At 45.4% G+C, this 23,545-nt stretch overlaps 1 protein-coding gene across 2 annotated transcripts in view; it reads right to left on the bottom strand.

Annotated features, from left to right (window-relative positions):
* The window catches only part of RIN3 (Ras and Rab interactor 3), a 117,152-nt gene that overhangs the window by 47,315 nt on the left and 46,292 nt on the right, over positions 1 to 23,545 (bottom strand). For both annotated transcript variants that reach the window (XM_038408103.2, XM_043516379.1), the window contains exon 4: positions 1,353 to 1,425. In XM_038408103.2, coding sequence (XP_038264031.1) covers positions 1,353 to 1,425 — 73 coding nt within the window. The remainder of the gene's footprint in view (positions 1 to 1,352; positions 1,426 to 23,545) is intronic.

The raw sequence follows: 23,545 nt of genomic DNA, 5'->3' as shown, positions 1-23,545 counted from the left end.
GTGTTAACTCTTCTCTCCTGCAATATTTTTTTGTTTAATGCTGGTCAATTAATAGAAGTAACCCAGGTAACACCGAGACTTCCATCTCCATCTGGATTAGATTCAAATTCCTCTAAAGTGGAAGGAGTAGTTTATTAGTCCAAACTTCCGGCATGGAATAGCTAAACCAAGGTTTGTCCTCAGGCTTGCAGAATTTAAACTCAGGTCCTGTCTGCTCTATATGAACATTGATGATTCCATGGGATTTTTTGTAACAGTAAGTTAACCGTGACACCTTTCACCAAAAATTCCCTTGCCCAACTACTGTGCAGAATGCTGTGCACCAGCTGTTTGCCCAAGTCCTGCAGACTTTAGACAAAACTTCCAGGGACGTCAATGGGAGTTATGTCTGTAACGACTAAGGACAGCTCTATAGTAATAACTAGAGTCTGAAAACCAAGGGGCATGAGCCTTTCTGTGAGTCAGGGCTAAGTTTGGAGTGAACCCAAGTAGATTATGGTTGTGATTTCATTACATGGGATACTTATAGATTTTGCATGATTTCACCATGATACTTTTGTGTTTTGAGGTTGTTCGAACATGAAGACACAAAGCGAGGCTCTAGGATTGTGAAAGGCTGAAAACAAGGTTTGCCAAACCCCTGTGATCTAAACCCATCGAGTTCCCCTGAGGTCCAGAAGTAACACTACTGGAAGGTGTACAGCTTGGGACTTTACTGTACAAAAGTGTAGCAGAGCTTTTAGAGATGGGAACACAGTGTGTGAACATCCTATCCCTAAATACTGAGGAAGTTTGGATCTGGTCTCAGACCTGAACCTGAATCTTGTGAATAGGCCTCTCTGCATAATGGTCTGAATTCCAAAAACTCTGGGGAAGTTTGAATTTAAATCTGGGCCAGAACTTCATGATGTGGGCCAATCTCAAATTCATTCTCAATGACAGTATTCTCCTCCCTGCCATCCCATCTTCATCTTTTAAAAGAAAGAAGAATAACGTTTGCATTTCTAAGGCCAGGTGTTGCTCTTTGTGCTACTAGTGTGAATCACTGATGTCAATGGAGTTACCCTGACAATAAAAACTTGCCCCTTGCTCTGCAATTGAAGCTGTGCAGAGAAGGAAAGGAGAAAGATCATTTAAGAATTGATTGCTTTGCATGCTTTTAGATATAACATTAGTTCACACAGGAAGTTTGCATTTATAGACAAAGCTGTCCTTCCTTCTGTCTTATGCATGCCCTCAAGTCAAATATAGAAGCACCACCACAAGAGAGGGCAAAAACCAGTTCAGGACACGGTGTTACCCCCAACCATGCATGAACCAATCCCTCTATGAACTCAATGAGTCCAACTTACCTACTGACACAGTAGAATGCTACCAGTTTGAAAATGTCCTCAAACACTAGAACAGATCCTTCCAGGTACAGTACTGATGAGAAAAAAGAAAAGAATTCAGCAACTGCTCTCACTGAGCCCCATGGGGGAAAAGTCAGATGGGTTTGACTCTTACTCATTTGATGGTAAGTGGTTTCCTAGCCATCATTTGGATTAGTACAAATGGCAGAGAACTGGCTTCAGACGGCATATTGTAAAAAGATTTTTCAGGGAAGCAGAGGAGGGATGATGACCCAGCATAACTTAATATTAGTTAATCTAGAGGAAGTCAATATATTATGATGATAATAGAAACAGTGGGATGAAAAAATAGATCACAGCCAAACACACTTTGTTCTAGTTAAATCTGTCACTGACAGATGGAAGTTTTGGAACATACATGTGGCTGTTCTCATTTGCATGTTTCTTTCCCCACATCTACATGTGTGTTTGTCTGGATGGAAAAAGCATTTTGAAGTTAAAAATGCAAATAATTATTTTTCTGCTGTATGTGTGTGTCATAGGGTTGCTAGGAGTCTGGTTTTTGACTGGAACGCCTGGTCAAAAAGGGACCCTGTCGGCACTTACCTCAGGCAGCTTCTGATCTGCAGCGCAGAGGGGCGAAGGCAGGCTCTCTGCCTGCCCTGGCTCCGTGTGGCTCCTGGAAGCAGCTGTCAAGTCCAGCTCTTAAGCACAGGAGCAGCCAGCTGGCTCTGCATGGTACACGCTGCCTGTGCCCACAGGCACCAGTGGCCAATGGGAGCTGTGGAGCTAGCGCTCAGGGCTGCGGGGACATGCCGGTCACTTCCAGGAGCCATGTGGAGCCAGGGCAGGCTGAATCCCCTCCCACGCCCCAACCCCTGCCCCAGGTCAGAACCCCAGACCCTATGCCTCCTCCTGCACCCTAACTCCCTGCCCCAGCCCTGAGCCTCCTCCCGCACCCAAACTCCCTCCTGGAGCCCGCACTCTGCACCCCCTTCTTCACCCCAACCCCCTGCCCCAGCCCAGTGAAAGTGAGTGAGGGTGGGGGAGAGCGAACGACAGAGGAAGGGGGGATGGAGCAAGTGGGGGGCAGGGCCTCAGGGAAGGGGAAGAGCAGGGGCAGAGCAAGGGTGTTCAGTTTTGTGCAATTAGAAAGTTGGTAACCCTAGTGTGTCAGTATATTTCCTCCTCTTGTATGTATTTTACAATGGGAGAGATTTGTTTTTAATGATAAAAGAGAGTATAAAATTTTGTTGCAAAGATTCTTTAAGGCTTCCTCCATCATAGAAATATATTCTAGAGTGTTTTGCAGTAATAGTGCAAAATACTTACATTATTGTAGAGGTTTTGGCCATTACCATGTAACAATACAAACGATAATGGCCAAAACCTCTGTATCAACTATATATATTTATATCCATCTTGGGCTACCAGTAAATGCTCTGGCCACTCATAGGTGCTGGAACTAGGAGTGCCAGGGTGCAGCTGCACCCTCTGGCTTGAAGTGGTTTCCATCATACACAGGGTTTACAGGGGGTTCAATGGTTCTCAGCACCCCCACTATACATAGATTAATGCTACAATCTTACAAATACTGTGTGTGTGTGTGTGTGTGTGTGTGTGTGTGAGAGAGAGAGAGAGAGAGAGAGAGAGAGAGATGGAATTTTAACATACTACACAGGACCCATAGCATTTAGTGATAATTTTAAATATGTTATTATATTATAGTACGTTAATGCACCCCAGATTATTGAATTTTAGAGGCTTAATAGTGAGCTTTTGATTCAGATAATTTAGTGCAATTTGGATACATAACACATTGAACACAGTTCAGACAGGACAGCGTAATCAATTTTAGAACAGTCTTAGATGGCAATCTTTTGTTTGATTGTCTGCTTCAGAATTTCCTTCCATAATAGCAAAGTGGCACATGGAGCACCAACCTATTTATAACAGCCCAGCAGTAGAGAAATATTGCCACATTTACCATAGCATCACCTACTAAAAGTATTTAGAATGAATCTTCCTTTTCCTTTCCACTATGAATAGCAGTATATTACAGTGCATGCAGGATTATGCAGATTTGGAATGCCTTGGCTAATATTGAATAGAAGGTAACATTTTCATTTTGGGATTCTCTAATTTCAAGTGACATTCTAACTAGTTGCTCCCTGCCTGTCCTTGAATGTTGTTATTGTGCAAGACAATGGAACACCTACACAGTATGTCATTTTTTATTAAACTACTTGGGCTTCATTTTCCTTTTATGTGCACTAGTGGAAATCAAGAATAATTCCACTGAAAGTAATGGATGGAATCCTGGGCCCATTGAAATCAATGGGAGTTTTGCTATTGGTTTCAATAGGGGCCAGGATTTCACCCAATGGGGTTAGATTGGTGTTAAACCTATGTACGTGAGATCAGATTCAGATGTCTTCACCCTACGTGGAGGTTCATGGTTACCAGGATTGCAATAGGTACTATGGGTGCAATGTTTCATGCACTGAATGCATTTGTAACTATCATTTCTCTTATAAATTAGAGATGTCCAAATTGAAACACAGACCTCAAAACCCATTTTCCACTCCCTGAATTTCTGGGGGGATGTTCTTAAGTTTTAGGATACAGCAAAAATCATTCAAAAAACCCCAAGCTGTTTGATTAACATATTTAATCTGAAATTCTGCCATGGCTCACCTATATAGATTCATCTTGAGAGAACTATGGAAAAGAAACAGGCTAGGGGTGAAATCCTGACCCTACTGAAGTCAATGGGACTTTAGCCATTGACTTCAGTTGTGGCCTGGATTTCACCCTGGATCTTCAGCTGTGGACAAGATACAGTCAGGGCTTTTCTCCACAGGGAGTCATTTTATGGTATCGGGTGTAAATCTACAGCACACTAGCCTGCCATGCACTAACAAGCTACGTGGACCCTGCTATCATCCACTAAAAGTTCCCTAGTGATTTCTGATGTACTCCCATTTCAAACTATAGTACATCAAAGTGCACTGCTTTGTGTGCATGCTAGCAGGGTCCACACAGCCAGTTAGTGTGCAGTGAGCCTCTTGTTGTCTGTTCATACCCTGATTTGCTGTGGAGAGAAGCCCTTAGTGCAGCAAACGTGGAGACACTTCTGATCTTGGAACTGGCCACAGTCTGGTCTGATCCCTGGCATAATCTAAAAGAGCATCAGGGTTACTCTAAATTATATCCTCTCCAAGGACCATTCTGGCAGTCAGGGAATCGCTGGGTTTATGGACACCTTTCTTCCTGGGAGGGGGTGGCACAGAGCCATTACACTAATTATACGCAGCAAGGATTACTAGGGAACCCTTAGGGAGCTGGTTAAATCCAGCCTAGCTGTTTGTTCAGTATTAGCTGAGTCTTCACTAGGAGGGTTTGTCAGTAATGCTATATTGCTATAGCTATTCCAGCAAATCCCATCCAGTGTGGACAAGGCTGTAGACATTTAAAATGATCTAACTAGTGTCTGTTGGCACAAGAAGGGAGCCCACTGTTTAAACTTTGACCCTTAGTTCTTATGCTGTATAGTTAACACAGAATAAAAATGTATGGGATTTGCAGTTTCTGATTTTTTTTTAAATTTACTAAACACCAGTTTTTCTCTCTCGTTTTGTGAACAATGCAGTTCTCTGGTTCTAACACACAGCATAATGAAACACTTTACAGAGAGAATCAATCATAAGCTAAATAGAAAAGTGAAATTTTCAGTGAGATTTTGAAGGAAGCAATTTGATATATTGAAGGGAGGGTTCAAGAACTAGAATGAAGCCACTCAAGTGAAAAGCCAGACTTTCCAACTGTATATAGAAGGGTAGAATCTGCTTTGAAAAGGTAGAGGAGTCGATCAAAATAGTGATGTTTCTAGCTTAAAGGGCCACTCTCACAGCATACTGCCTTACAGCATGAAGGAAATTCTTGACGTTAAGGTACTGGAATGGGAATCAGAAATTCTAAATTCTATTCCCAGCTCAGTCACCGACATCTTGGGCAAATCACTTAAATTCTATGTGCCTCAGTTTCCTCATTTTATTCCATGCAATGTAAGTATCTAATGTAGACTTGTGTGAGTCTTAATTCATTAATATTTGTTAAGCTCTTTGAAATCATCAAAGCAAGCACTGTACAAATGCAAAGTATTATATATAATATGTTCCAATTCAGTCACTAAGACAAGGGCACAGATGAGGGGTGCTGATTAAAAGTAGCAGTGTTAGAAACCCTGAATCCTTTGGGTTATGTTTAAGGCAGTTTGCAGATCAGTGTAAGGCAGCATTACCCTAGAACTACATGTCTTGCCTCCATCTATAATAATTAAACAGAGATTTTGCATCACTCTTCCTGCAAATGAAAATCAAGCAAAAAAAAGCCAGAGTGGGGATTAAAGAACAGAGCAGTGTGGCCATCTTTCCAGCAGGTGTTTCCCACAATCCTATTGGTTTAAAGCCTAGTGTAAAAATCAGGAAAATCTTTTTTTAAATTCTTCATGGAGAAATCCAGTTGACAGAAAAGAGAAATAGTCACCGATAAGCAATAGTATGTTTACATAGAAGCCACATAGAAAGTGACAGTTTGTCACCTCAGAAAAAATGTATGCACAAGGGTTTCAGGTTTAAAATGGGAAGCACATTAAAGAAATGTTAAACACAGTTCAAGTATAAATGGTGAGATTTTATGCTTCCTATGCATTTTTGTACTATACAGAACAGTACTGGTGAACTTGAAGGAGAGCATCTGAGAGACTACAACTTCCTGCTATCATTTTTAACAATATCCCACTCAGCTGTTTGTTGCCATTGTTGCCTAAGCTTCCATTCTATGCACACAGCTCAGCTGAATCTTCTGAATGGGAACTCCTTAAAATTACCAGAATTTCCAGTGTTTGGAATGTGGGAATAGCAGAGAACCTACCCCCACCACAACCAGTCTGACGAAAGGTGGAAATCAGTCTACGGTACCAAACTACACAACAACTGAAAAGTGGTCTGTTTCCAGCATCCCTCAAACATGGCTTATGGGATAGAAAATAATACTTTCCACTTATAACATATCCTACATGTGAGGCCCTCAAAGACTGACAACACTAACTTAGCCTGGCAACAGCCCTGGAGCTAGTAAGCGCTATTATTACAGATGGAGAAAATGAGGCAAAGACGTTAAGTGGCTTGCCCACACCGATCCCATGGCAGAATTAGGGACATAGTCTCTCAGGTTTTGTTGACACTGGCAGCAGCATATAGGGTATATGTAGCTACACATCACAGTAAAAAGCAGGCTGGGTCCACACTACGGTGTGTTGTTATATGTGGCAGTAAAAGACTCCAGCAGGGGGAGGTAGGGGGGAAAGGCTCCGGCAGTTCCCTGCAGAGGGGAAAGGCTGCTGCAGTGGGGAGCTGCTGGAGCCTTTCCCTACTGTCCTCCCTGCCAAAGCCTTTCTCACTGCTGGAGACCTTCCCTGCTAAAAATAGCTGGGGGAAGCACTGGTTAGGCATGTACACACCCAAAGGTTCTGGCCTGTCTTTACTCTCCTAAGCAGTGCCCAGCATCTCCACTGCTGTTGATTCAGTGTATGTGCTCTCTACACCACTATAAGTGTATACATAGCCTCAATCACCTGCTCTGTCCACTGATCACACTCCCTCCCTTTAGACAATTGAGCTCTTCGTCCCAGGCACCAGTGTACGGGTAGTTCACTTGTTCATGATAACGAGGAGCACTTTTAGCAACACAGGAATTGCCAAAACAGACTTGTGTTCCACTTAATCCCATCTCTTGTCTCTGACAGTGGCCAGTACCAGTAATTCAGAGCATGGTGCAGGAAACTCCTTAATGGGATAAGCTTATCATTGGGGAATTTATACCTCCAGTTAGGCAGTTGGCATCTGCTTATAATCTGACATATGAGGATAAATATCCCTTGTAAATTTCTATCCTGACATTAGTGAAAATGTAGGTGTTACTATTCATATGAATGGCTATTCCTTTTTTTGAATCCTGCTGAGCTTTTGGCTTTTCCATGGTCCAGCTATCTGGCTTTCTGCTACCTCCACTCACTGCCCCCTGCCTCTATCTGAGTAACTGATCCCTTCCACCCAGATGTCACTTCCCTTTCCAGTTCACTAAGGGTATGTCTACACTACGAAATTAGGTCGAATTTATAGAAGTCGGTTTTGTAGAAAGCGTTTTTATAAAGTCGATTGTGTGTGTCCCCACACAAATGCTCTAAGTGCACGTAGTCGGCGGAGTGTGTCCATAGTACCGAGGCAACCATCGACTTCTGGAGTGTAGCTATCCCACAGTTCCCGCAGTCTCCGCTGCCCATTTGAATTCTGGGTAGAAATCCCAGTGCCTTATTGGGCTAAAACAATGTCGCAGGTGGTTCTGCGTACATATCATCAGGCCCCCATTCCCTCCCTCCTTCCGTGAAAGCAAGGGCAGACAATCGTTTTGCGCCTTTTTTCTTGAGTTACCTGAGCAGACGCCATACCACGGCAAGCATGAAGCCTGCTCAGCTAACCGTCACCGTTAGCCTGGGTGCTGGCAGACACAGTACTGCATTGCTACACAGCAACAGTTTATTGCCTTTTGGCAGCAGACAGTGCAGTATGACTGGTAGCCATCATCAACGTAGACCAGGGTGCTCTTTTAAGTGACCTCAATGAGGTCAGGGGCGCCTGGGCAAACATGGGAGTGATTCAGCCAAGTCATTTCCCTTTTAAGTTTCGTTTCATGGCAATTCAGTCCTACCAGCAGTGCACCTTTTAATCTGCAGCCAGCAGAAGACGATGGCCAGCAGTCATACTGCACCATCTTCTGCCGAGCACCCAGGAGATGACGATGGCTAGCGGTCCTACTGCACAGTCTGCTGTCAGCAAGATGTATAAAGATAGATGAAGTGGATCAAAACAAGAAATAGACCAGATTTGTTTTGTATTCATTTTCTCCTCCCTCCTTCCATGAAATCAACGGCCTGCTAAACCCAGTTTTGAGTTCTATCCTTGAGGTTTTGAGTCCTATCCTTGAGGGGGCCATTCTGTTTCTCGCAAAGCCACCTCCTTTGTTGATTTTAATTCCCTGTAAACCAACCCTGTAAGCCACGTTGTCAGTCGCCCCTCCCTCTGTCAGAGCAACAGCAGACAATCGTTCTGCGCTTTTTTTCTTGCCATGCCACAGCAAGCATGGAGCCTGCTCAGATCACTTTGGCAATTAGGAGCTGTCATAAATATAAAGGGAAGGGTAAACACCTTTAAAATCCCTCCTGGCCAGAGGAAAAATCCTTTCACCTGTAAAGGGTTAAGAAGCTAGGATAACCTCGCTGGCACCTGACCAAAATGACCAATAAGGAGACAAGATACTTTCAAAGCTGGAGGGAGGGAGAAACAAAGAGTCTGTGTCTGTCTGTGTGATGCTTTTGCTGGGGACAGAACAGGAATGGAGTCTTAGAACTTAGTAAATAATCTAGCTAGATATGCGTTAGATTATGATTTCTTTAAATGGCTGAGGAAATAGGCTGTGCTGAATAGAATGAATATTCCTGTCTTTTTGTCTTTTTGTAATTTAAGGTTTTGCCTAGAGGGATTCTCTATGTTTTGAATCTAATTACCCTGTAAGGTATTTACCATCCTGATTTTACAGAGGTGATTCTTTTTACCTTTTCTTATATTAAAATTCTTATTGTAAGAAATTGAATGCTTTTCTTCATTGTTCTTAAGATCCAAGGGTTTGGGTCGTATTCACCTGTGCAAATTGGTGAGGATTTTTATCAAGCCTTCCCCAGGCAGAGGGGTGCAAGGTTTTGGTGAGGATTTTGAGGGGGAAGATGTTTCCAAACAATGCTTTCCCAGTAAACCCGGTCAAACGTTTGGTGGTGGCAGTGGAAGTCCAAGGGCAAAGGGTAAAATAGTTTGTACCTTGGGGAAGTTTTAACCTAAGTTGGTAAAAGTAAGCTTAGGAGGTTTTCATGCAGGTCCCCACATCTGTACCCTAGAGTTCAGAGTGGGGAAGGAACCTTGACAGGAGCACATTAAACACCACATGCATTATCCAGCAGTATATGTAGCACCAGAACCTGGCAAAGCGAAACTGGGCAAGTAGGCGATGTCAGCGCGGTGACGAGAGTGATGAGGACATGGACACAGACTTCTCTCAAATCATGGGCCCTGGCAATGTGGGCATCATTGTGCTAATGGGGCAGGTTCATGTGGTGGAAACCCGATTCTGGGCTCAGGAAACAAGCACAGACTGATGGGACCGCATAGTGTTGCGGGTCTGGGACAATTCCCAGTGGCTGCGAAACTTTCGCATGCATAAGAGCACTTTCATGGAACTTTGTGACTTGCTTTCCCCTGCCCTGAGGCGCAAGAATACCAAGATGAGAGCAGCCCTCACAGTTGAGAAGTGAGTGGCAATAGCCCTGTGAAAGCTTGCAACGCCAGACAGTCGGGAATCAATTTGGAGTGGGCAAATCTACTGTGAGGGCTGCTGTGATGCAAACAGCCAACGCAATCAAAGATCTGTTGATATTAAGGGTAGTGACCCTGGGAAATGTGCAGGTCATAGTGGATGGCTTTGCTGCAATGGGATTCCCTAACTGTGCTGGGGCCATAGATGGAACCCATATCCCTATCTTGGCACCGGAGCACCAAGCCGGCGAGTACATAAACCATAAGGGATACTTTTCAATAGTGCTGCAAGCACTGGTGGATCACAGGGATGTTTCACCAACATCAATGTGGGATGGCCGGGAAAGGTACATGACGCTCGCATCTTCAGGAACTCTGGTCTGATTCAAAAGCTGCAGGAAGGGACTTTCTTCCCAGACCAGAAAATAACCGTTGGGGATGTTGAAATGCCTATAGTTATCCTTGGGGACCCAGCCTACCCCTTAATGCCATGAAGCCGTACACAGGCAGCCTGGACAGTAGTCAGGAGCTGTTCAACTACAGGCTGAGCAAGTACAGAATGGTGGTAGAATGTGCATTTGGACGTTTAAAAGTGCGCTGGCTCAGTTTACTGACTTGGTTAGACCTCAGCAAAACCAATATTCTCACTGTTATTACTGCTTGCTGTGCGTTCCACAATATCTGTGAGAGTAAGGCGGAGACATTTATGGCAGGATGGGAGGTTGAGGAAAATCACCTGGCCGCTGGTTATGTGCAGCCAGACACCAGGGCGGTTAGAAGAGCACAGGAGGGTGCGGTGCTCATCAGAGAAGCTTTGAAAACCAGTTTCATGACTGGCCAGACTACAGTGTGAAAGTTCTGTTTGTTTCTCCTTGATGAAACCCCACACCCTTGGTTCACTCTACTTCCCTGTAAGCTAACCATCCTCTCCTCCTCCCTTTGATCACCGCTTGCAGAGGCAATAAAGTCATTGTTGCTTCACATTCATGCATTCTTTATTAATTCATCACACAAATAGGGGGATAACAAATTTATAGAAGTCAAATAGAATACAAATAGGGTGGTGGAGGAGAGAAGGACAAGGCCATACAGTACTTTAAAAGTTTAAAAAACTTATTGAATGCCAGCCTTCTGTTGCTTGGGCAATCCTCTGCGGTGGAGTGGCTTGGTGGCCAGAGGTCCCCCCCACTGCGTTCCTGGGCATCTGGGTGAGGACGCTATGGAACGTGGGGAGGAGGGCTGTCGGTTACACAGGGGCTGTAGCGGCGGTCTGTGCTCCAGCTGCCGTTCCTGCAGCTCAACCATATGCTGGAGCATATTAGTTTGATCCTTCAGCAGCCTCAGCATTCAATCCTGCCTCCTCTCATCACGCTGCCGCCACTTTTCAGCTTCAGCCCTCTCTTCAGCCCACCACTTACTCTCTTCAGCCCACCACCTCTCCTCCTGGTCATTTTGTGGTTTTCTGCACTCCGACATTGTCTGCCTCCGCACATTCGTCTGTGCTCTGTCAGTGTGGGAGGACAGCATGAGTTCAGAAAATATTTCATTGCAAGTGCATTTTTTTCGCCTTCTAATCTTCGCTAGCCTCTGGGAAGGAGAATCTGTGATCCTTGAAACACATGCAGCTGGTGGAGGAAAAAAAAAGGGACAGTGGTATTTAAAAAGACACATTTTATAGAACAATGGATACACTCTTTCATGGTAAATCTTGCTGTTAACATTATATACATAGCACATGTGCTTTTGTTCCAGGGTCGCATTTTGCTTCCTCCCACCGCGTGGCTAGCCCCTCATCCCTCCCGCCTCCCCGTGGCTAACAGCGGAGAACATTTCTGTTCAGCTACAGGCAAACAGCCCAGCAGGAATGAGCACCTCTGAATGTCCCCTTAAGAAAAGCACCCTATTTCAACCAGATGACCATGAATGATATCACTCTCCTGAGGATAACACAGAGAGATAAAGAACGGATGTTGTTTGAATGCCAGCAAACATAAATGAAATGCTTTGTTCTACAATGATTCCCGAGTACGTGCTACTGGCCTGGAGTGGTAAAGTGTCCTACCATGGTGGACGGAATAAGGCTGCCCTCCCCAGAAACCTTTTGCAAAGGCTTTGGGAGTACATCCAGAAGAGCCGCAAATGCCAGGACAAATTAATCATTAAACTTGCTTTCTTTTAAACCATGTATAGTATTTTAAAAAGGTACACTCACCAAAGATCCCTTCTCCACCTGGCGGGTCTGGGAGGCAGCCTTGGGTGGGTTCGGGGGATACTGGCTCCAGGTCCAGGGTGAGAAACAGTTCCTGGCTGTCGGGAAAACCGGTTTCTCCGCTTGCTTGCTGTGAGCTATCTACAACCTCATCATCATCATCTTCCTCGTCCCCAAAACTTGCTTCCGTGTTGCCTCCATCTCCATTGAAGGAGTCAAACAACACGGCTGGGAGAGTGGTGGCTGAACCCCCTAAATTGGCATGCAGCTTATCATAGAAGCGACATGTTTTGGGCTCTGGCCTGGAGAGGCCATTTGCCTCTCTGGTTTTCTGGGAGGCTTGTCTCAGCTCCGTAAGTTTCACTCGGCACTGCTTTGGGTCCCTGTTATGACCTCTGTCCTTCATGCCCTGGGAGATTTTAACAAATGTTTTGGCATTTCGAAAACTGGAACGTAGTTCTGATAGCACGGATTCCTCTCCCCATACAGCGATCAGATCCCATCCCTCCCGTTCGGTCCATGCTGGAGCTTTTTTGCAATTCTGGGACTCCATCTTGGTCACCTCTGCCGATGAGCTCTGCATGGTCACCTCTGCTGATGAGCTCTGCATGGTCACCTGCAGCTTGCCATGCTGGCCAAACAGGAAATCGAAATTCAAAAGTTCGCGGGCCTTTTCCTGTCTACCTGGCCAGTGCATCTGAGTTGAGAGTGCTGACCAGAATGGTCACAATGGAGCATTCTGGGATAGCTCCCGGAGGCCAATACTGTCTAATTGTGTCCACAGTACCCCAAATTCGACCCGGCAAGGCTGATTTCAGCGCTAATCCCCTTGTCGGGGGTGGAGTAAGGAAATTGATTTTAAGAGCCCTTTAAGTTGAAAAAAAGGGCTTCGTCATGTGGATGGGTGCAGGGTTAAATCAATTTAACGCTGCTAAATTAGACCTCAACTCCTAGTGTAGACCAAGGCTTAGCATCACAGATCTCCCTACTGAGCAAAGGTCTGGTCTACACTTAAAACTTAAGTTGACATAACTACATCATTCGGGGTGTGAAAAATATACATCCCCAAAAGACAGTTAAGATGACCTAAGCCCCAGTATAGACGCCCTTTGGTTGACATAAGAGTTCTTCCATCAACCAAGCTACTGCTTCTTGATGGGGTTGGCTTTACTACAAAGATGGAAAAACCCCTTCTCTCATTGTAACAACTGTGTATACTATAGCAGCATAGCTGCCACTGTACCGCAGTAGCACTTACAGTGTAGACATACCCCTCTCTCCTCCCAGAATCACCTGAATTTTTCCACTTAATATATTCTATGCCATGTACCCAGGAATAAGCAGCAGGTTTGTTACAGTATATTAACAGCCAGTTACAGGTTTTACAATTATCTTCACTGGCACTGGGCAAATAATTGATTTTCAGTTTGCTGGCAAGTCCAAAAAACTATTTTGGGGTTGAATAAAACATTCTGATTTTTTGGGCTAAATTCACAATTAGACTTAGGTGGCATTCACAAAACTGAGGATGTGCCCTCCTTACATCCAGGGCACTTCCCTGGGATGTGGGAGACCCAGGTTTCAATCCCCACTCTGGGGCAGGGACTTGAACCATGTCTACTACATAGCTTTCTAACCACTGGATATTGCCTACTTTGGGGTGGGGTTTTCTCAATCCCTCCTGTTGACGTGGCTTCACTTTGTATTACTACTTACATAGTCATAAGGCCCAGGAGATTGTGAGAATGACTCTATAGCCTGAGGCAGTGGTGCTGGAACCCTTTTGATAGTGGGGGTGATGAAAGCCAGCCCCCTTACCCTGTCCTTGCCCCTCCCAGCTGGGGCTGGGAGCAGTGTTGTGTCTCTGGGACCTGGGGGGAGGAAGACTCAGACAGGAATAAGGGGGAAAGGCTGGGGGTGGGCATAGGGCCAGGAGCAGAGCCCTGGGCACAGGGCCTACACCTGGGACCCCACATGCGGGGCCAGGAGCAGAGCCCCAGCCGCGGGACCAGTGGCTAAGAACCCTGGGAGCAGAGCTCTGGGAGCAGGGGGCCAGGTTCAGGGCCCCGGGCACGGGGCCAGGGCCAGTGCCCCAAGAGCAGAGCCCTGGGCACAGGGCCAGCAGCCAGGGCACAGGACCAGCGGCCGGGACCCAAGTCCTGGGAGCAGCGCTGGGGAGCAGAGTCCTGAGCTTGGGGTCCCAGGCGTGGCCAGTGCAGAGCCCCACGCAGACTGGCTGGGGAGCAGGGCTGGTGGCCAGGACCCAAGCCCTGGACTTGGGGGTGAAGGCCTGGGTGCAGGGCCAGTAGCCCCACGTAAAACCTGGGGGTGCTGCATTACCCCCCTTGCCCCTAGTTCCCTGCTCCAAAGTCAGGATTTGAACCTAGGTCTTCTACATTCCAGGTGAGTGCCCCAACCACTGCATTATTGGGTATAAGAGGATGGCAACAGCAGCATCATCTCGTCCTTAGTTTTGTGAATGAAGCCTAAGTTTCCTTGTGAATCTAGGCCCAAAAATTCAAATGTTTTTTGTCAATTTCCCTCCCCTTTTTTCTCCCAACCCAAAAAAATTAATCAAAATTGATCCAAATTTGCAAATTGTTTCAGTCAACTCAAATCTGCATTTTTTGGTGAAGAAAGTATTCACAAGCATTTTTCTCCAACTCTAGTCTTCATGTTCCATATTTATCCAGTAGAATCAGAATCTTTTTTCCACTATTCCAAAGTGAAACAGCTTCGTTTTCTTTGAACCTCAATCAACACAAGCTCATAGATAGTGGCCAGTGGTTTTGCCATCACATAGTGCACTGGGGTGGTTACTATGGTAATTGTCTGTTGGTGTTATTTATCGTTGAATGACAGCCATGTTTATTTTAAAAAATAAATTAATCTTTCCTCTCTACAAGGTCAAGTTTAGCCTTTATTTTATTTGAGCGAAATCAGATATAAATAGCCTTTTGCTTTGTTTCTGTATTCATGGCTTATCATAAAGAGGTTTACATTATTAAGCATTCTTTTTTCTGATGGTTAAAGCTGCAGAGCTGCCATGTGAGAGAGGCTGGTGGTCTTGGCGACAGTGGACATTGAAAAGAACAATGTTTTCTTGGAGATTCTGAAGAACAGGTTACAATACGGGATGCATTGTATGTAATATTGGATAGGTACCTTGACAGATTTTGGATCCTACATAGTCCCTGTTGAGCAAGCGGTTAACTCCAGAGACCTGCCTGCAAAGGGGAAAAAGGTGCACAGTTTAACATCCATTCAGTGTTGCTAGCAGGTCATGTTGTATCCTAGGTGGGAGCCTGCAACAAGACCAGCTCACATGACTTTAAAGGTGTTAAACTTGTCTACATGGGTGTTAATGGACCTTTAAAAAAAAATTAAGCTCACTCAAATGAGCTAACTCAATTGGAAAAGTGCACCTGTATCCTTGTTTAGACAGACCTGAGCATGGGCTCCTCTTTCCCATATTCAGGAGAAACTTGTAGATAGAAGAGGGAGATGCCTTTGGGAAGGTCACAGTCCACGGCCAGGGTCATAGTAGTGGAGTGAATCTTAAGCTGGAAAGTTCTTCTGGTTTGGTTATTTATTTATTTTCCCCATGTTAAACTTAGTTTGATGTCTTCTTATAAATGTTATTCCTAGAAAGAGAGAGACTGATGATTGTTCCTTTGCCTGTTTGCTTTTCCAAAATATTTCACCAGTTTATGAACCTCTATCTCTTCCTGATCCATCACAGGGATGGACGTGATCTAATAGGTCATTTCTATCTCTGACTGCAGCAATCCTAAAAGGCTTCATGTTGTCTCTTCCTGTATCCTCTTCAGAGAGCTCTTTTTTCAGTAGAATGACCGATTCTTTCAGTCCAGACTCATTTGATATTGGATTTCCTTCTTCTCCCATAAATTGATAGGTCAAATTCATTCTAAGCAGATAGTCACCAAAAATACTATATTTGGGTTTCTTTTTCTTTGCCTTTTGGTTTCGCAGCCTTTAGGGAACTCTCAGGTCACATTTTTCAAGCTTTTCACTGCAAACCTGAGGTGGGGTTGCCAACTTTCTGATTGCAGAAAACCAAACACCCTTGCACCGCCCCCGCTCCTTCTCCACTCACTCCCCCACTCACTCCAACCCTCCTCCCTCTCTCGCTTGCTCTTCCCCACTCTCACACATTTTCACTGGGTTGGAGCAAAGGGTAGGAGTGCAGAAGGAGGTGAGGGCTCTGGCTGGGGAGGCGAGCTCTTGGGTGGGGCCGGGGATGAGGGGTGTGGGGTGCAGAAGGCGGTTCTGGGCTGGGGCCGAGGGGTTCGGAGCGTGGGATGGAGCTTTGGGCTGGGGCAAAGGGTTCAGGTGTGGGAGGGGTGAGGGCTCTGGCTGGGGTGCGGGCTCTGGGGTGTCGCCAGAAATGAGGGGTTTGGAATATGGGAGGAGGCTCTGGGCTGGGGCAGGATGTTGGTGTGTGTGGGGGGGTGGAGGTTTGAGGGCTCCAGCTGGGGTTGTGGGCTCTGGGATGGGGCCGGGGATGAGGGGGTTGGGGTGGAGGAGCGGGTGTTGGGTTCAGGATCTGAGAGGGAGTTTGGGTGTGGGACGGGCCTCAGGGCTGGGACAGGGGGTTGGGGTGTCGGAGGGGGTGAGGACTCCAAGCTAGGGTACAGGCTCTGGGGTGGGGCCAGGGATGAGAAGTTTGGGGTGCAGGAGGGGATGTGAGCTCTGGTCAGTGCTTACCTTAGGCGGCTCCCAGAAGTGGCCAGCATGTCCTTGGAGTCCCTAGGTGGAAAGGCCAGCCAGCTCTGCACAATGCCTGCACCTGCAGACCCCACCCCTATTGGCCTGGTTCCTGGCCTATGGGAGCTGTGGAGCCAGTACTCAAGGCACGAGGAACCTCCGTGGCTGCCCCTGCACTTAGGGGCTGCAGGGATGTGCCGGCTGCTTCCGGAAGCCATGTGGAGCCAGAGAGCCTGTCTTAGCCCCCCTGCGCCACCGACCAGACTTTTAACAGTCCGGTCAGCAGTACTGTCCAGAGCCACCAGGGTCCCCTTTTGATTGGGCGTTCTGGTTGAAAACCGGACACCTGGCAACCCTAACCTGAGGGCTTGGGACTTTTTAAATGGAAGCTGAAATTTCATGTAATTTATTGATTCCATCAGCTGGTGCTTTAAGAAAAAGACACAAGACTCATGATAAAATTGCAAGAGCTGGCAATACTTCTAAACAAATATTCACATGACAAAGATCATTAGCACAAGTTGCCACTCAGTGATTAAATTAGTACTGTGTGAAACAGGACTACAATAATGTACTCTAGGGAACTTTTAGTGCATGCTTGCAGGGCCCACACTGTCCAGTTAATGCGCAATACCCTAGTGCACACTAGAATTTACGCCCCTCTGGTGGAGACTAATACACTATATGGACAAGCCCTAGGGAGTGAATGGGCCCTGGAGACTGAAGTATCCCCTCACTCTTACCAGGGGCCCGTTTTTTTAGGAGTGTCAGGAGGTCAGTCTCCAGGGCTGTTATAGATGCCAGAACAACACTTAGGGTTGCCAACTTTCTAATCGCACAAATCTAAACATCCCTGCCACACCAATGTCCCGCCCCTTCCCTGAGGCCCTGCCCCTGCTCGCTCCATCCCCCCCCCTCCGTCGCTCGCTCTTCCCTACCCACTCTCACTCACTTTCACCAGGCTGGGATAGGGAGTTGGGGTGCAGGGGGTGTGAGGGCTCCGGCTCGGGGTGTGGGGTTTGGAATGCAGAAAGGGGCTCCAGGCTGGGACGGGGGTTGAGGTGGGGGTTACAGGGTGCAGGGTCCAGGAGGGAGTTTGGGTGCGAGAGGGGACTCCGGACTGTGGCAGGGCGTTGGAGTGCAGGAGACAGTTTGGGATGCGGGCTCCCGACAGCACATACCACAGCTCCCAGGAAGTGTCTGCAGGTCCCTGAAGCCCCTAGGTGCATGGGTGGCCAGGGAGGCTCTACACACTGCCCTTACACCCACAGGCACTGCTCCCGCAGCTCCCATTGGTCGCAATTCCCAGCCAGTGGGAGCAGTGGAGCCGGACCTTGCTGAGGGGCAGCACACGGAGCCTCCCTGGCTGCCCATGTGTCTAGGAGCTGCAGGGGCCTGGTGGCTGCTTCCAAGAGCTGCGCGGAGCCAGGGCAGGTAGGGAGCCTGCCTTAGCCCCAGGCCCCTGCTACTCTGCTGACCGGATTTTAATGGCTTGCTCAGTGGTGCCAACCGGAGCCACCAGGGTCTCTTTTCAAACAGGCATTCCAGTCACAAACCAGATTCCTGGCAACCCTAACAACACTATATGCACTAGACAAAAATGTAAACAAGTAAATGAGAGGGATCTGCCATTGATTACCATGGTGACAATTAGTTTTTCTACTGCTGCAAACAAAGCACAGCAGACAATTCCACTAGAAGTGGCTTGTGGAAATTGGAGCCACTGCAGAATATCTAACAACAATGTAAATATTATTTATTTCAATTCATATTCAGTCTGCTCTCTCTTCCCCTGCTCAGTGCCCATTCTGAACCCTGGCACACCCCGTTCAAGGTCAGGGGAAAGGGAGACTCAGCATCTGAGGCAGTTAAGCCCCATTTCCATGTGGATGGGATGTGACAATATACACAGGGCCTTCACCTCTCTCTGATTAGGGGATATGATCAGGGCTGTTGTTTTTATTTATATCTGAGCTTACGGGCAATATACAGAGCGAGTGTCTATCCCACCTGATTGCATGTCTTTGTGTAAAATACGCAGTCTTTTTTAAAAATTGCTAGCTGTTGGCCAAGGTTACTTACACACTACAGAGCAGTGGTTCTTAACCACGGTATGTGTATCCTGGAGGTATGCAGAGGTCTTCCAGGGGGCACATCTACTCATCTAGATATGTGCTTAATTTTACAAAGGTTACATAAAAAGCAGTAGTGAAGTCAGTACAAACTAAAATTTCATACAAAGAATGACTCATTTATACTGCTCTATATACTATACACTGAAATGTAAGTGCAATATTTATATTCCAGTTGATTTATTTTATAAGTGTATGGTAAAAATGAGAAAATAAACAATTTTCAGTAATAGTGCGCTGTGACACTTTTGTATTGTTATATCTGATTTTGTGAGCAAGCAGGTTTTAAGTGAGGTGTAACTTGGGGGTATGTGAGACAAATCAGACTCCTGAAAGGCGTACAGTCATTTAGAAAGGTTGAGAGCCTCACAGTACACTCACAGCCATCATTAATTCATCTTAAACTTTCCTCATATAACTCAGTTCAAATGACAGCAGTCCATAATCACAGTGTTTTCTTTTCATTGATGCTTGGAAAGGAGGAGAGGGGTTGGGCAGAAGTCAGGAAATAGCTGAAACAACATGGTAGTCGGATTTAAGTTAGCTGGCTGCGATGCATTAGAAAGCATATCCGCTTGAAATAGTGCAGCTAAGGAAATCAGTTGCTGAAGTTCAGCTGTTGGACCAACTTCCTTGCTCCACTGTTCTTTGTCTCTTCCCTTTGCCTAACTAATCCCCACCCTTCTGAACTTCCTCTTATTCCAGGAGCTCCTTCAGCTACGTGAATTGTTGTTTTGACTCATCGGTGCTGCTTGCTTTCACAGCCGCTTCTAGTAGTAATACCATCTGCTTATGGGAACAAGTACATGAGCCTAAACTAGAGATGGGTCCAGAGTGGAGTGCTCCAAAGTTTGATCTCTGAAATTCCATCCTTCCTCCTCAACTTCTGGAGAAGTTGGAATCTGGATCTAGCTCTTAACTTCATGAATTGGGTCTCTCTCTATGATAGGCCAAATAAGGTGATCAGTGCAGGATACAAAACTCTGATTGGTCCAACCAGGACCAGTGCTTTGATACTGGATTGCTTTGCCAACATCTATTCTGCTATTATCTCTGCAAGTTTTGGGAGAATATTCAGAGATTGCTCCTAAATTTCTTCCGAGGGCAGTAATTTTCAGCACCTTTTCTGTCAAGGTGCATTATGTATCCTTTTTGGCTTTGCCACGGAACTGTTTTCTGTGCACTGAAGTACAATTGCTCTCTATAAGCCAACGTACTAACATAACCTACTATATGGATACATACAGCATACTATAAGCCAAGGTATCATGCACCATAACCTACGGCATTGTGTCTCATTACAAATAATACCAAGTTTGGATAATCTGGGATATCTTATTTCCATTTATAATATCAAAGTTGTTTGCTTTTGTTAAGTTTGTTTAAGAATTTCAATTATGCTCAAATTCAACCCAGGTGTAACCTCACTGAAGTCAGTGGAGTTACATAAGGCATTATTTTGGCTTAAACCTCAAAATTTTTCTGACCAGAGCAGTAATTAAAAAAAAAAAAAAAAGCCCTGATTGCTGAAGTCCCATCTCAGACTTACATTAAGTTAGAGGGCTAAATATACCTTTAGAGTAAACTCACTGATGTCTGTAGCTGTGCCAGTACTTAACTATCCTTATAGTTACAAACGTTTTCCTAATATTTGACCTAAATCTCCTTTGCTGTAGATTAAGCCCATTACTTCTTGTTCTACCCTCAGTGGACATAGAGAACAATTGATCACCATCCTCTTTATAACAGCCCAACCACCATGTTACACGTACTTTGGAAGGAGGGTGGTTGGGTTTTATTCATTAGCGTGACTTCCAGGGGGTTGCTTAGGTGAGTAAGTATTACATAATGAGGCCCACAGTTCTTGTTCAGACCACATTCAACAGGCCATCTGCATTATGTGTTTGGAGTTCTTCAGTGTGATTTTATGAGCTGAATACACATCTTAGGCTGGGTTATCTTTCCACTGGGCCCTACCTCTTTGTCTGGGGTTTATCTTTTAAAGGGGTATCCTGGGTCAGTCATTAGCCGCTGGAGCTCTGCCCATGAGCAAAGTTGGGGGCAGGAGAGGAAATACATGGGGTACAGAATGTGATCAGAGGTACAGGGACTCTGTGCAGAAGATCTTTGCCTCCAGGTGATCACTTGCCAGGATTTGTGGGTTGGCCCTGTGGTCTGTTCCACAGAGGGGCAAACCCTGCATCCCAACAGAATGACAGGGGACAAACCTCCATCAAGAAAATAAAACAACCTAGTGGATATTCCCTACCTTGCACCCCCCTATCCTGCACCCCCTCTCCCAAGGGTTTTATTGCAGTAGGGAGTGAGAGGGCCCAATATTGTTTGTAAAAGCCCTGTCCTCCTAAAGGTACTCGGGACACTGTAGAGAACATCCTCATCAGAGCAATGTGAAATACACATTATAGCAATAAAGTAAATGACCAGTCTCAAAAATACAGAAAATAAACACAACCAGGGAGGATACAAATAAAAATAATGGAAGATTTAGGTGCATCTGTCTGAGTGGAGGAGAAGGTGTTAAAGAAAGTACCTTAGGAAGAGAAAGATTTCACGTCCAAGGAGGAAGCTGCTGATCTAGATTTCAAGGGGAGAGTGATATTCACAGCCTAAGGAACACCATCACAAAGGCTCCAGCACCTGTCACTCTAAGCACCCAAAGGTGAGCTCCCTAGAGTGGATGGTGCAAGAGTGCAGATATCTTTGAAGACAAGACTCAGCAAGGAGTTCTCAATATATCCAGGGCCAACTCAGTTAAAGCCTTTAAAAAAAGATCAACAGTATCTATTTAAAGTCAGTCTCAAGAATTCATGGCCAAACCTGCAACCCTCACTCCCATGAGTAGTCCTGAAGTCAATGGGACTAACTACATGAGTCAGGGTTGCAGAATGAGGCCTAGGAACCTAGATTAATAAACCAAAACCCATGCTGAAGCCCTGATGCTCATAGTATTTTAACTTACCATATTTAGCTGTCTCATACTCTAAAAACCCCCTCAGCACTGGTTTATTTGCCAGGTTAATTCTCTAATAGTTTTATCAAAAATGATCTGTTCTTCCTTATTTTGTAGGTGAGGTGAATTACTTCTCTTATTTACCCCTTGCTCTGCGCATTTGGAAAGGACTCACATCTTCTCTTTTGTCAAGAGGAAGGGAAAACACAATTGTTATATAGTACACATTAAAAATACACATGTATTTGCAGAACTACAGAAAGAAACTAAGTTTGAATCAGACATTTTATGAAACTGGATTTTAGGAATGAAAGTATTGACTAATTCATATCATTAAGCAGGAAACGTAACATATATGGTGGTCGAGGAGTGCTCTATAAAAGACATCTCCCTCTCTCAGTTTTATAATCATACAGAAGATTTATAGATATTAAAAGATAAAGGGCCATAGATGGCGTTCAAGAATATGCTATGAAACTCTAATTCTACTCAAGACTGAGGAGTGGGAAGATCCTGGAGTGTTGTGGGTACACAGTTATCCAAATATCACTTTCATTATGACTGTAAATCCAGAGAGCAGCTAGGAGTAACCATGATTAACTCAAGGATTTGTGATGTGCAGTGGGGGGCGGGGGGCTGCTGAAAGGGTAAAGGAGGCTAAACAAAGCCTCAATTTAGGATGCTCAGAAGAGCTAGAAAGGGACTTTTCAAAGTCAAAGGATGAGTGATGTTCTTGGAAACCCCCTGTGACGCTGGCAGACCAGGTGCCAGTTGTTGCCAAGGCAGAAGGTGTCAGCTTAGCACTGACAAATTCATAGCTGGAAACTAGACCAGCTCACCTGTACATTCATATTGTTCAAGATAGGTGGTAGACTTAGAAGAATGCGTTTAGTGTTTAGACTCTATGGAATACTGGTAAGCTGCTGCATGCATTAATTTCACTTGTAATGTCTGTATCCCATGCTATAAGATGATTTGTAAGTATTGCTTTATAATTGTAAAAATGCCTGCTCTGAACCCAGACAGGAGGAATGGTCCACTGCGCATCAAGGAGGGCTATCAAAACTAAATGGGACATTCGCAAAAAGAAAAGGAGTACTTGTGGCACCTTAGAGACTAACAAATTTATTTGAGCATAAGCTTTCGTGAGCTACAGCTCACTTCATCGGATGCATTCAGTGGAAAATACAGTGGGGAGATTTATATACACAAAGAACATGAAACAATGGGTTTTACCATACACACTGTAATGAAAGTGATCAGGTAAGGTGAGCTATTACCAGCGGGGGGTGGGGGGGGACCTTTTGTAGTGATAATCAAGGTGGGCCATTTCCAGCAGTTGACAAGAACGTCTGAGGAACAGCGGGGGGGGGGGGGGGGGGGAGACAAACATGGGGAAATTGTTTTACTTTGTGTAATGATCCATCCACTCCCAGTCTTTTTGCGGATACAGTAGAGGATGTTGATCAGGTGGTTCCGCAGTTTCTTTGAGAGTGTGTGGCACAAGCTGTCAGCATAGTCTTTTTGCGGATACAGACTAACACAGCTGCTCCTCTGAAACCTGTCATTATGCAAGGCACTGAATTTAGCCGTGTGGAGTAGAATCTATCAACTTCATGAAAAAACTCGTACAGATACAGTCAGACATCATCTTCCTTTCCAAATGCAAACAGATGGACATCATACCGAAAGGACTGAAGGTAAAAAATCCATTACAATCTACATAC

The sequence above is a fragment of the Dermochelys coriacea genome, chromosome 6 (genome assembly GCF_009764565.3).
Source record: "Dermochelys coriacea isolate rDerCor1 chromosome 6, rDerCor1.pri.v4, whole genome shotgun sequence".
Lineage (NCBI taxonomy): Eukaryota > Metazoa > Chordata > Testudines > Dermochelyidae > Dermochelys > Dermochelys coriacea.
Note: the sequence above shows the minus strand (reverse complement) of the source record. Positions and strands in the feature narration are given on the sequence as shown.